Source organism: Hyalella azteca, unplaced genomic scaffold (assembly GCF_000764305.2).
Source record: "Hyalella azteca isolate HAZT.00-mixed unplaced genomic scaffold, Hazt_2.0.2 contig16847, whole genome shotgun sequence".
In the NCBI taxonomy this organism is placed as follows: Eukaryota; Metazoa; Arthropoda; class Malacostraca; order Amphipoda; family Hyalellidae; genus Hyalella; species Hyalella azteca.
The window spans coordinates 777331-790599 of NW_025946654.1; the positions used below are offsets into that span (position 1 = coordinate 777331).

The 13269-nt window shown below is 38.1% G+C and overlaps 1 protein-coding gene across 1 annotated transcript in view; it reads right to left on the reverse strand.

The window, feature by feature from the left end:
* The window catches only part of LOC108680457 (probable GPI-anchored adhesin-like protein PGA55), a 39814-nt gene that overhangs the window by 11354 nt on the left and 15191 nt on the right, over positions 1-13269 (reverse strand). The window contains exons 2-4 of the mRNA XM_018169276.2: positions 10904-11060; positions 5649-5889; positions 643-835 (exon numbers count right to left, since the gene is read on the reverse strand). Coding sequence (XP_018024765.1) covers positions 643-835; positions 5649-5889; positions 10904-11060 — 591 coding nt within the window. The remainder of the gene's footprint in view (positions 1-642; positions 836-5648; positions 5890-10903; positions 11061-13269) is intronic.

Genomic DNA, 13269 nt, shown 5'->3' on the forward strand with positions numbered 1-13269 from the left:
TAGTGGGCTTCAATGCATGGCAAAGGCGAGGGTCGATGCTTTAAAGGCCGACTCTCTTTCGAAAGCAATTGCTTTATTCTTCATGCCCCTCTGAACAGCTTCATTCTTCAAGCCCTCCTGAACTACTTAATACTTCAAGCAGCTCTAAATAGCTTCATTCTTCATGCCCCTCTGAGCTGCTTCATTCTTCTTGCCCCACTGAACAGCTTAATACCTAAAGCCCCTCTGAGCGGCTTCATTCTTCATGCCCCTCTGAACAGCTTTACGCTTCCGGTCTTTTTGAACGGGTTTGCACTTCACGCTTTTTATTCTGAAGGGCTTCTTTCGGATTCTGTGGGCTTCTTTATAAAGACAATTCAAATCTTGGTTTTCAAAGAAAATAAAACAGCAAATCCCGATCGAGGCTTGACTTAAGTATGATCTTAAACAGCCTCGCGACACAGGTCGGCACCCTAAACAAACAGCCTCATTGAAATATCTCACGAACAGATACGTCAATGGTGTCATGCACTACGTTTACAATTCCTTTTTACTTTTGAAATTAATTACAATAATTTAAAATAATTTGTTAACAATGCTAGTAACCTCAATGGAGTTTACTCCATAATTAAGATGCTTCCACAGCTCAAGTCATGGACTGACCTGACTTTCTCCTCAAGCACGGCAATATGGAAGTCCCTCTGCCTGAGGGCCTGTCGCGCCTGCGCCAGTTTGGTCTCCATGTCCATAAGCTTATTGGTGAGCACCGCCAGCAGCTCCCGGTCACTGATGCCGCCATCAGCTCCTAAGCCGCTGCTGATGCTGCTGATTACTCCTGATACTCCTGCTGATTTATCTGCGACACATGGATGCTCTTGTTTAGATAGAATATTATTATCTGTGGCACATGGATGCTCTTGTTTAGATAGAATATTATTATCTGCGACACATGGATGCTCGTGTTTAGATAGAATATTATTATCTGCGACACATGGATGCTCGTGTTTAGATAGAATATTATTATCTGCGACACACGGATGCTCTTGTTTAGATAGAATATTATTATTTGCGACACATGGATGCTCTTGTTTAGATAGAATATTTAGCTAAGCAAAGTAAATGATTTTTCCCATGATGCAAAGGACAGTTAGGCAATGACATGTAATTAATAGAATTTAATTGCAGTCGCAAGTACTGAAAAATATTACGACTATTTTGAAGATAATACTACCCATATGGAACGCACAGTCCGTATGGAATAAAGTAATAAGTTAAAGGCAAGATTATTTAAATAATTTCCGATCGATGATGGAATTTGTCTTCGAATGTAGAAATTGTGACATGAATCGCGGAAGTTAAGGTTAAAATTATATGACTAAGAGAACCTTAAAATGCGCAAATCAATGCGCTAGCAACACCACAAACGGGAACAAAAATTGCATGCTCGATTGGAATGGCATCGGCTTCTGGGTTGAGGCGCTGAGTGATCTAAATTTATATTATAATTACAAACACTTCTCAACAATGATGTCATAACGAAAAGTAAAGGCTCCAATTAACGAGTTTGATGTAGTTGTTTTCAAACAATCATGGCCGTTCATTCAAAATCCACATTTTATCTACAACAATATCTGTTCAGTGTTAATAACTGTGTTGCCCTGTGAAGCCAGAATGTGAATTGCTGTTTATGTTGCACTGACATCGCGTGCGTTGAGATGACAATGATAAAGATATTGTGTTGGGATAGCTTTGCGTTCGCTAGTGAAAGAAATAATTATTTACAATGTACATTGTGATTAATTGTTATGAATAAAAAAAGGTTTACTTGGCGAATAGGCTTTCAATTTGAATTCTTCTTACAAAATATCTGGCTCTAGAAAACTATTTGGAAATCTTTTATTTTATATTGTTTAACAGTTTTCTGTCGATATTTTCATGCATACAATTTTAGGAAATTTTTCACAAAGAAAGGCAATTTATTACTTGCGTACAATTTAAATACAATTTGAATAATGCAATTTTTGCATCTTCAAAGAAGTTTTCTAGCACTGAACAGAGCGAAGTGAACATGACACATTACAATAGTCTTTGAGTGGAACGCATTTAGGATTACTAGGCATTCATTGCCGGTCTTTGCAGTCTTTCAATTATAAAATAAGAAGCTTATGAAGAATTGCCAAAGATCAAATAATGTTAAGAGACGCTCTTTGGGGGCTGGTAGTGCAAAAAATATAATCGACGACGCGCTCTGCACCGCTGTTTGCAACCTGGTAATTAAATTAATTTGTTAACACAGCATACTTGACAAACAGTTATGAAAGCGTTCATATATGAGATTGCAACAGAAAATCTCATTCCTTAAAAAATTGAGATATACTATCAAGCAAATTTCATAACATATTTTCCGTAATTACCAAAAAATGTATGTTCTACATATTTTACAAATAGTTAAGTCGAAAGTAAGCGTCATTCATGCACATTGTATAAGACTATGTGAATATCCATCAACGCTTTAGTGACTCTGTATGATAACACTTCACAGATAACAGATTGTACTGATTTATCATATTTTTTCATGCATAACATAACTTTAGCACACAATTTCTAATGTGTACGAATATACAAAGCCAATTGAATATTTTCACCCCAGAATTAAATCGAACCCCCAGAACCGTATCTCAACTCAGGCCGGAAAAAATCGAGTCTAAATAGCTACTTGACAATAATTACGCCGTAATTGACCATCTCGGAAAAATTATCACCAGTTTACATATGTAAAACATTTCCTTTTCTTCATTCTGATTCTTTCGTATAACATTAGCACTCAACGTAGATTCCGTGCGTGCTTGCAGCAGGAACAAAAGCTCCTGATTTCCGCAGTTAATGTTTGCACTGTGTAAATAAACGTGGAGCGGAACGAAGTAAAATTGGCGTCTCTCCTCTCGCATTTCCGGGATGATCTTCAGACGAGGAGGCGTTTACAAGCTGGATAAAAGAGCGATATTGTGCAGCTCAAACACACATGGCGCTAGTAAATATTTCAGAGCAATTATAGGAACTTTTGGAACACAAATATTTACGTTCGTGTGGATCTTACTGGCGAAGAATTCAAACTTCGAATTATTATCATAATTATTCGTAAGTTTAATAACTGTTCTAAATATAATAAATAAAATAATAGCGGTTTCAGCGTTATTAGGCCGTAGGCCTGTCGCCGATTCTAAACATCGCAGAACTTTCACAGCATTTTGCGGTCTCGAACTCGCAACTCACTGCTACAATTCTGCTGTGCTTAACCGCCCGGCCTCCTCGCCGATTCTGACCAGAAACTGGCGCACAGAGCTGGGATCGAACCCGCGCCTCTCTGCGCCAATCTTGGTACTCTGAACTTTAACCGCTGGGCCACCCTGGATATTTTTAGCGTTAATAAGAAATATTGTGTTACAATTAATTAATGTAACCCTTTACGCCATGAGCGCGTTTCAAAATATAATGAATGTCTGTTGGATCTTCATCAATAGTTAAGTCGCTGTCTTCTATTTCTATAAGTCTTCTACTCATTAGTTGTCCGTACACCGGTCGTGAGTTCACCGGCAGCCAAAATACATTATTTTACAATTAACTAATTCGTAAGAACACGTCATTCATATTATTACAATTACAATTTTAATTGATATCGAGCGTCATGCTTTAGAGTAAAGAAGTATCCATGCTGCCAAGGAGGGCAGAAGACCGACCCCGCTTGGTCCACCAGCCAGGAAGTGAAGCGAATGGCGGAGAGAAATTCGAAAGCAGACTTTGAGGCGGTGGTGTACTGAGTAGCTTTCCTTCCATGTATTTGAAGAATAAGAGTTTTATCCTATGATCTATAACAGAAAAAAATTAAACGGTAAAAATAAAATTATTCTGTCGCAAAATGTCGAACTGGAAGCGATTTGCGTTTGTGTTAGAACTTTGCTGCAGTCTCAAGCAAAAGGTATTAACAAACGACTTCTGCTCTACCAGCTTCAAAACTAAATTAAGGTGAAGTTCTCGTAGTTTCCTGATTAGCTTATTGAACATTTCTGAATTACTATAGTTATATCGTTAGCGATATCAAGGCTAAATTTGTCATCGTTCATTAATTTCTACCGTGTGAACGGTAGTCGCAAGTTGCTCAGAGAGCCGCACAGGTTAGAGTGTGTTTTTATTTGTATTTTTTTTTTATTTGCGAAGCACTCCTCCTACCATTTTATTCCAACAGTAAATGAAATTTTATTTAATTAGTACAATAATTTATGAAAAATTTTTTGGGGTTTATAATTGGTAATGTACAATTATCCTGTTATTATATAAAAACATTAATACAATGCATGGATGAAGAGAGAGACAGAGAGGCGCCATATCCGTGGCAGCCATGCTACGCTCTGAACAGACAACGTGTTTGGCCCCTCCGACGAACTGAATAATGAATAACTTTTATCTCTTTATCAGCTCATGCATTTCCACTGTTCCAACATCAAGTAAAATAAGCAACATTTTGTTCTAAACGAAAGGCCGTGCAGATTTGGTTGAAATATTTTGGCAAACTTGATTCTTATTACATGCGTGTTATTTTGGAACAATAAAATTATCCTAATCATCATGATAAAATTGTTTTAAATTAATTGACTTGATCCTTATGTAGACTCTAATCATCATTGTCATTTTATTTTCTGTTCAAGCTAATTATCATTAGATTGATTATGAAATAGAGATTGTAAGATTATATTTTGCGGATTATTTTACATTATATTCAGCATTATATACTTCAACAAAAAATCAAAACAGTTATTCCACTAACAAAATTGAAGTCCACCGAAAATATATTAAGGGTAAAGGAAAATAAAATCCATTCGGGAAATATTTGGGGAAGGACGAAATAAATAAACTTGAGTGAAATAGTTTCCCACGCCATGTTTCTAGAACATCGATGACTTTCGTTTGAATTCAAACATCAAAAATGTAATTGAAAAATCAATTTGTATCCAAAATTATTCGGCTGCTTTTTGGTTCCTTCAAAACTGTCACATCTGCATTAAAAATAAAACTCACACACATGAACAAATCCCTCACATGAACAAATTTTTTAGGGTAAGACTTTCGCATCAAGTCTTACCCTGAAGCTTACATGGAATAAATTCCATATCGCGAAACATCCATGCAAGGCTCATCCAGTTATTATGCTTAGTTATTAATAAAAACAAGCTGAATTAAAAATAGAATTTAAAATTAATTAAATAAAAATAGAACCAAATTAACGCTCAGGAAATTTGTTACTTCTCTTCTCTTTATACTTCTTTTTAATATTATTTATATTCAAAATTATCGAACACTTAATAACAATGCACATAATAATTCTTACGAATGCAATCGAAAGTATCTTCGGAAAAATTCCTAGCCTGAGCAAAATAAGCTTGTAAATCATTCAGCCAAACTTGCTCTTGAAGATTGCAAATGCTTGCTCCAAGAGAAATTTCGGCGAGCAACTAATTAATAAAAATGTCATTTCTAAGAAATTGACAGCAGGGATACAAGCTCTAAAGCTGAGTAACAAGCCAAAACTACAAGCAAGTAGAGAAATAATAAATATTTTAAATTCATCATGCGTTGCAGGCATTCGATGTTTTATCTTCACTATGAGGGCTCACCATGGGAAGAAGGATGTCTAGAGGACCGATGATGGTGTTGATGTTGGTGATGGTGATGATGGTGGTGGTGATGAGGCCGAGATGTAGGAAGAGGAGGAGTTGGGTGGTGGGGAGCCCTGGGCAGTGGGAGTTCGGCGGGGAGTGAGCCTGTATTCATTGCGTGTCTAGGCGGCGGGGCGCAAGACATCAGAGGGTCTGATCCAGCGCGGGCTAGCAAGGGGAAGCCGTCCGTGCGCAGCCTCTGTTGGCAGCGAGCAGGCTACATGGCAACGTTGGATCGCAGCTACAGTGGCTACGTTGTATCGTAGCTACATTGTATCGTAGCTACAATGTATTGTAGCTACGTGTATTGTAGCTATATTGCACCGTAGATACATTGTGTCGTATATATAGCTACATTGGTTACGTTGTATCGTAGCTACATTGTATCGTAGTTACGTTTCACGTGATGCTATATACGTACAACCGTAAAGAGACATAACAATGTGACCCGCTAGAAAAACTGCGTCAAAGTTACAAAGCTTTGATTTGAAATGTTTAGGTGTATGAAGATTCAGGAAATATGCAGACTTGTATGTTGCACGCGGTGAGAGCGCATGTCAAGCATGTGAACACCGAATTGCAGTGTACGGTGAAGGTCTCTCATTGTTTGATGAGCGTGAACATTATTATTCGTGTTCTCTCTGTGATGCACTGTTATGGAAAGTGATGTTCAATTACCAATTAAAAAACCTGAAAATTTTTGAATTGGATCAGTTCAGTGGCACCACGTACGTAGGATGCAGATTCCTACCTTGAAAACCGCCCGAAAATCAATTACATAATAAAGTTGTGCTGAAATTTATACCTGAGAATACAGGTTATTCGGCTGTTAAACATTTAGGAGAATGTGTTTTTTACATGGTACTACACAAAAGCAGGCAAAATCTTGAGCTAGCGAGAGATTTTGTGGTAAAAATTCGATTTTGCAGTGTGAGGGTGCGTTTGCCAAGGGCGTCAACAACAATTTGTCAGAGAAGGAGTGTTGAAAGGGCGTGAGATGGTTATGAGCTCAATATGCTGGACTTGATGATAATTATACTTATATTTCTCAAAAGCGGAGCACGTTCAATCGAAGGCTATTGTGAGATCTCGGCGTATGGCGTATTGCCTCGATGAATTCAAAATGAATTTCCAGCTGAAATCTCGCAGAGCAATATTAAATTATTTGAAATTTGTACCGTTGTTGAATAGTTCTTGTTTCAGTTTTAACAGTAAACGTACTGCCCTCTAATTGTATTAGTGTCTACACGTGAGATTTTAGACTAATTGTGCTCCCTTGTATTTGTGGCAAAGCGTGAGACACGTTTTTAACGTTTTTCCCGTAACTAAACAGTTGTTTTCATCGGATGGATTAGCAAAATAGTACATGCAACTTATTCCAGCCACACGAACACACAACTCACTGTATTTTGCATTAAAATACAAGGGAAAGGATACACATACACAAAACAAACACGTATTACGCACAAGACTACACAGGGTGATACACAGGAATAATTCATGTGTAGAATCGGACAATAGGGTTTCGTGGTGCTCTAATGTGCAATCACACATGCAAGAAAAATAATAGTGAGCTAACCGGGTGCAAAGTTGCACCTATCGCTTGCCATGGTCTGAATCAGATCCGTGCTCAGCAATTAACAATTGTGATTACTGCTCTTTGAAGGGCATGTATACTGATAGCCATAACACGTTCCACGCAGCGACCTGTTGCCGTCGCATCTACTTAGGGAGAATATTGCCAGCCTAGCACCTTTTATAGTTGAACTGTTCAACCGCTCCCTCGCACATGTCCTCTGTTTTAGCATAGACGTCATCTGTTTTTATCCTTTCGGGTCTTTTTAAGCCGCTTGTAACGTGCCCTCGAAGTTCGATGTGAACAAGACGCCACGACAATCTCTTCGTGGAATAATAATAATAATAATAATAATAATCTGCTTCTCATTAATATTACAGCTAACTCATAAACACATTAAAGGTATTATGGAATACTACATATTATTGTTTAGCTGAGCAATATTTTATTTTCTTAGACTAACTGTCTGTGCCACGTAATAAATTAATACTTGATATCCAAGAAGATACAATTACATAGTGCTCAGCTCTGCTTTACCATGGTTCTAGTTATCCTGTAAATGATTAGAAATTATTATAAAAATCTCAAAACACAAACTAAAATTATCCGGAGGTATTTAAATGGAAATAAGTTTCACCGAAATTTCACATAAAATGTGAGGCGCGTCATGGCCGTGGCGCTACATGGCTCGGTCGATGTGTACGATGTGTATCGAGGCTGAAAAGATCCGAGCGTCCGTTATTTGTGCCTTGATTATCGGCAAGAGCGAATACCTGCGGCCTCGTGTTGACCCTGACACTGAATGGCGGAGAGACAGACACATTGGATAGCCTGGGTTAGAAACGCTCTATATTGGACTCTTGAGCTAGACAATACGTTGCTCTAAAATCCTAACGATGGAAGGAAAGAAATAAACTGCCATTTCAAAAAAGCCGAGGCTTGAAATTATTACACATATCATTATATGCTTGCGGGAGAGAATACGAGTAATATTTTAATAAATTATTTGTAAACTAATGGAAGAGAAACAGCTGATGGTGAATTGCCTCGTGCTGATGAGTTTCACGGTCTTGGGCCGTTTGAGAAAAGCACTGAAGAGCTTGAATGACGAGATCATTAGTGCTCGGAACACGGTTGTAGTGTGTACTGACAAAATATTGACCGAATGCGTGTATAAATCTGTATAAATAAACCATAGTAAGTCCACACAGAAGCAGAGTTATGGCGAGTGTGTAGCAACGTGAAGGAAGAAATCCGGTGTACGTGAAGGAAGAAAGTGAAGGAAGAAATCCGGTGAGAAGATGAAAGTAGTGACATTAAGTTTTCCGAGGGTTAAATCGTGCATATCTTATCCGAGATGGCCTAAAACGAGGTGCACGGTTTGAAATGCAGTTTTTAAAAAAAGGACGATTAGTGAGTTATTAATGCAGTGAGGCATAGTTACAAAGAAGAAAATTTCATCATCGTATAAATTCAAGATCAGTAAAGTGAAATGATGAATTGATGATCAACATAAACGTAGCAAACCCAGCTACTGTATGAATAACAAAAGCTATAATATTTGTTCATACCATCCGACGGGTTGCTGCCTAGAAATTGTTAATCGAGAGTTTTGATTAATTATTGAATGCCGAACTTTAGTTATCACGTTCAAGATTAGCTTGTTCTGCGCGAATGAGCTCAAATTCCTCCCACCGGTAAGGTAAAATGGGATAAAATCTTTCTCATTGAAAAAATTTTGGATGCAACAGCTGTGAAAATATACTGTACAAAGTCAAAAGATCCACTGTAATCATATGAAAAAATTGCACCGAATCGAGAAAGATAATATGCAGGCATGTATGTTGCACGCGGTGAGAGTGCATGAACATTCAAGGGAGAATCAAAGGACAGAATGTTTCCTAACCAGGCAGCGCATCCTAGTAACTCTCGACGTTACCGTTCAAAATGTCGGACGAAAACGATCGAGAGCCTTCTAACAATTATTTCGAAGTTCTATGAAATACATGTTCTTGTACAATCGTACTCTTTTAGTAATCAAAAAAGAGTGGCTATTTAAAAAATTCTAAACTCTTTTTATATTTATGAATGCTTGTTATCTTTCATCTGATTTCCACTTGAATGATAAAATACGTCATCAAAGAGACGTATTTTGGTGCTGCATCCTCTCTGTATCCTCGATGGTGCTGTATCCTCTCTTATTCATATAGCATTTCAAGGCTCTAATCGCTATTCAAGCATCAGAGTTTTCGACCAATTTGAAAAGCCTGTTTTCTATAAATGTGATACTTATCGTGAAAAAATGCCATAGAAATGTTGAGATTATGCTTGGTTTGTAAAATTTAGGAGTACTTCATTTTTGCCGCATATCTGCATAACTTTCAAATTTCATAAATATTTTCTCCCCTTTACATGCGCAACATATCGGTAATAGCTGAATTATTTGCCTATACTCACTATTCAATTAAATTTACGTAAAAGGAGTAGGCGCATTATAAATGCAAGGAATTCAAATTTTTGAATTTTTTCTTTAATTTAAACAAATTTTAAAGTAATTTACCTATATTTTATGAGTAAGCTTTGCAAGCTCATTGTAAATTTAGGAGCAAATCTCCGATGAATGACATCGGTTGCTTGTCAACTCATCGTCACGAGTAATAAATCATTTATTTATGTCGAATGTTTTCCTTATAAATCATGGAATACATTACGAGAGTGAGTTGTTTCCATCCTACCCACTGAGAAATATCCAATATAAATGGATATAATTTAATCATTCCGCATGAGTGGGCACATGCATTCTCTCATTTCATGCCTGTGAGGAATCGACCTGAGGATAACCTAGAAAAGACCAGTAAGAGGATAGCCTTAAGAGGACCAGTGAGAGGATGATCCAAAGAGAACCTGTAAGAGAACAACCGTGAAAAGACCTGAAATGGTATAACCTTAAAATGCCTCTGAGAGAATGACCTTGAAAGGACTTTTAAGAGGATAACTTTAAGAGACAACCTTTAGAGGTTTGTAAGAGGATCATCTCCACAAAAGTGGCTTAAATCTGCGAGTGCAAATGTAGCTCTTTTAAGAGTTATACTATCTACTCATGACCGATGAACTACTGAAAACAAAGTAATACTTGACAAAATTCACCCTCTTAGTCTCGAGCGACTCCCTATCTTCATTATCATCATCACCAGCATTATCACCTTCATCGTCACCATATCGTCTTTCGAAAAAAAAGAAAAAACATAAAAAGTAAAAATGCATCTAAATAGTAAGAGCACGCATCCTTTTTTTTTGCTTAACAGTGTCAGTAATGTAAATAAAGTAAACAAAGAACCAACATCTTCTCATCACCTACCGACTCAAACCATCCAAAGCCCTGAAGAGTTCCCCCCTCCCTCCCAACCCAAATATAACCCACCCACCTACAACCCACCCAATCATGCGCAATGCGCCTTTTTATCTCCTTCTGTCTTTTCTGTTTCTGCTTCCTCTTTCTGGCCACTCTTCGCCACTGCGCCACTATTCTCTTCCACTATTTCCAAGCGGCACCGCAACAACAAAAAATCTATTCAGTTACGTCCAATGCCGTTGCCAGCGACTGACTAGCAGCAATAGAGATACGGTGATGGGTTACCTGTATAGTGGGCGAAAGGATCGGTGAAGAGCATCCCGAGTGTGGTCGCGAGCGGGAGCGGTGGGAGGGAGCGGAGTGAGAGGTGCGTTGCGACAGCGCCGTCAGCTGCCTGATCTGGTCGTCCGAGAAGTCGGGGTGTCGGAACGGAAGCGCTCGCCTGCAACAACCAAGAGTGATGTGTCATCATCCGTGGATTGTTTAACTAAAGCAACAACCGAGAGGTGATTTCGTCTCCTCTGATGTAGCAATTGGCCTTAATGCCTCGACAACAACGAATTTTTTTTAAAGAGTCACTCTAGCCTCGTTCAGTGACTGAGGGTGGTTGTGCTCCAGCAGGAGGCGGAGGTGCGGTATCACCGATACCGCGACTCATAAAACAGATTTGTGGACTAGCGACGGGAGAACTGGCGACTGCTTGGCTCGTCGACGTGTACGTCATTGGCAGGATATGTCGGCTAGATAACTGCGAATGGCGGGAGCATCGCTCGTTATCGCTGCGATTTATTAAAAGAAAACAAGGAAATAGGGCTAAATGACGTTGGAATGATGGTCAATTATGAATAAATTTTGATAGCCGTAGCGATAAATTCGAAACCATGGAGACAAACTTGGTATGAATGTTGATGTCATCATGACGGAAATGCTTGCAAGTGATCAAATGTGCCGGTTGAAACGAGATCGTTGACAGTGCAGGGCGATTGCACTGTTACCGATAGTGCTGTATCCTCTCTTGTTCATATAGCATTTTAATAATGATTAGATTTTGTCCTGTAAAATTACTCGTTGTCTATAAACTGGCAATTCAAAAATTTATAGTAAATTTATATATATTACAGTATATGATATTCAAAACAGCATTTTTAACACCCTGATTTTCAGCGGTGTTTATGCATTCTACACCAGGCAATGCCAACAACCGAAATTCCACTCTGTAGAGACAGAATAAAAAACATTTTGTTAATTATTGCTTGCACAAATATGATTATGCTACTTAAGAATTAACAGATGATAGTATTACGAAAATTTATAATCAATAAAAATGTTGCTACTTCATCGACTAATTTTAGATATTTATTAGACTATATATAGTGTTGTCTGGGCAGCAATGAAGCGAGCAGCCCTACGGCAGCCAGCCTAAACTGCCTGCCTGGGTAATTTCGGTTAATTTTAGACATGTTTGATGTGTTGAAGGACATTCGCTAGCTGACATTTCGGTTGCGTTTGACGGGAAATCCTGTCCTGAAATTGCAGCTAAATTTTCTGCAATTAGCTGCGAATTTGTTATTTAGCTTCGAATGCCCTAAATAGACAGACATTCGAAGCCTGTCGTAGAACAGCGTTGTTAAGCGATATTAGAGCAGTCAAGACGGCTAATTAAGGCCGTATAATGGATACGCGCTTCTTCACTCTGTAAGTCGCTTTCACGAAAATTTTTGACCTTATAATGCAACTAAATTTTTGAAAGACATTCGTATAGGACATTGTAGTTATATTGACGAATCATAGAAAGTTGTTGTCTGTTGTTGAAGAGGCCTCACGAAATAGTATGATGTCGATGTGCATTCTGTATTATAAATTCAAGTTTTGAGATTTTTTCCCGTGACATTGCATTTATTTGTTTTTATGTTTGTACTGCCACTTGTGGTATGACATCGACCGGCGCTTTGTAGGACGTACCGTAAGAACGGCCGAGTGAAGTTTGTTCTCCTTAGCAATAGCTTGCATTTCCACAGTTCGTCGGAACAAAAACCTTATGCTTGCCGCGATTCAGGAGATTAATATTGACAAACACCTTTTGCTACCCGAACTAAGGCAAGGAATTGCAAGCTGAGAGTGAATTAATTTATTATTTTATATTTTAAGTTTCGCATCAGGTAAGATTGGGGGTTTTCAGCTTTCAATTGAATTCTTCAAGAAAGGTCCTGCCCAGTGTATAATTATATACGTCAAGTAATAAAATATCATGTGTATATAAATTTAAAAGTTAATTGAATGTCAAGTGTTATCCGATTATGCTTCCTCTTCTAACATCGAAAATTCTGTAAGCCATTAGGAAATTACAAGTATAAGTTAATTCAATTAATTGAATAATTTAATCGGTGAAAGTTAATCTAATTGGCCAGCTGGAACATGGAACGTATCGTCGTATAAACGACACGACGTTCTCCGTGCAACACCATCACACTGCGCTAATAAATGAACATGAAAGCTATCGCTGCAAAAGGCGAGGCTTTCACCATGAGTTTATGAATTGTGTTTCGATGCAGATATTTATGATGCTCAAGCTAATAATATATAACTAAGACGCGCTCTCCCCGCAATGATAAATGCATTGACAAAAGCTCAAATGCCTGTAGAGTACGAAA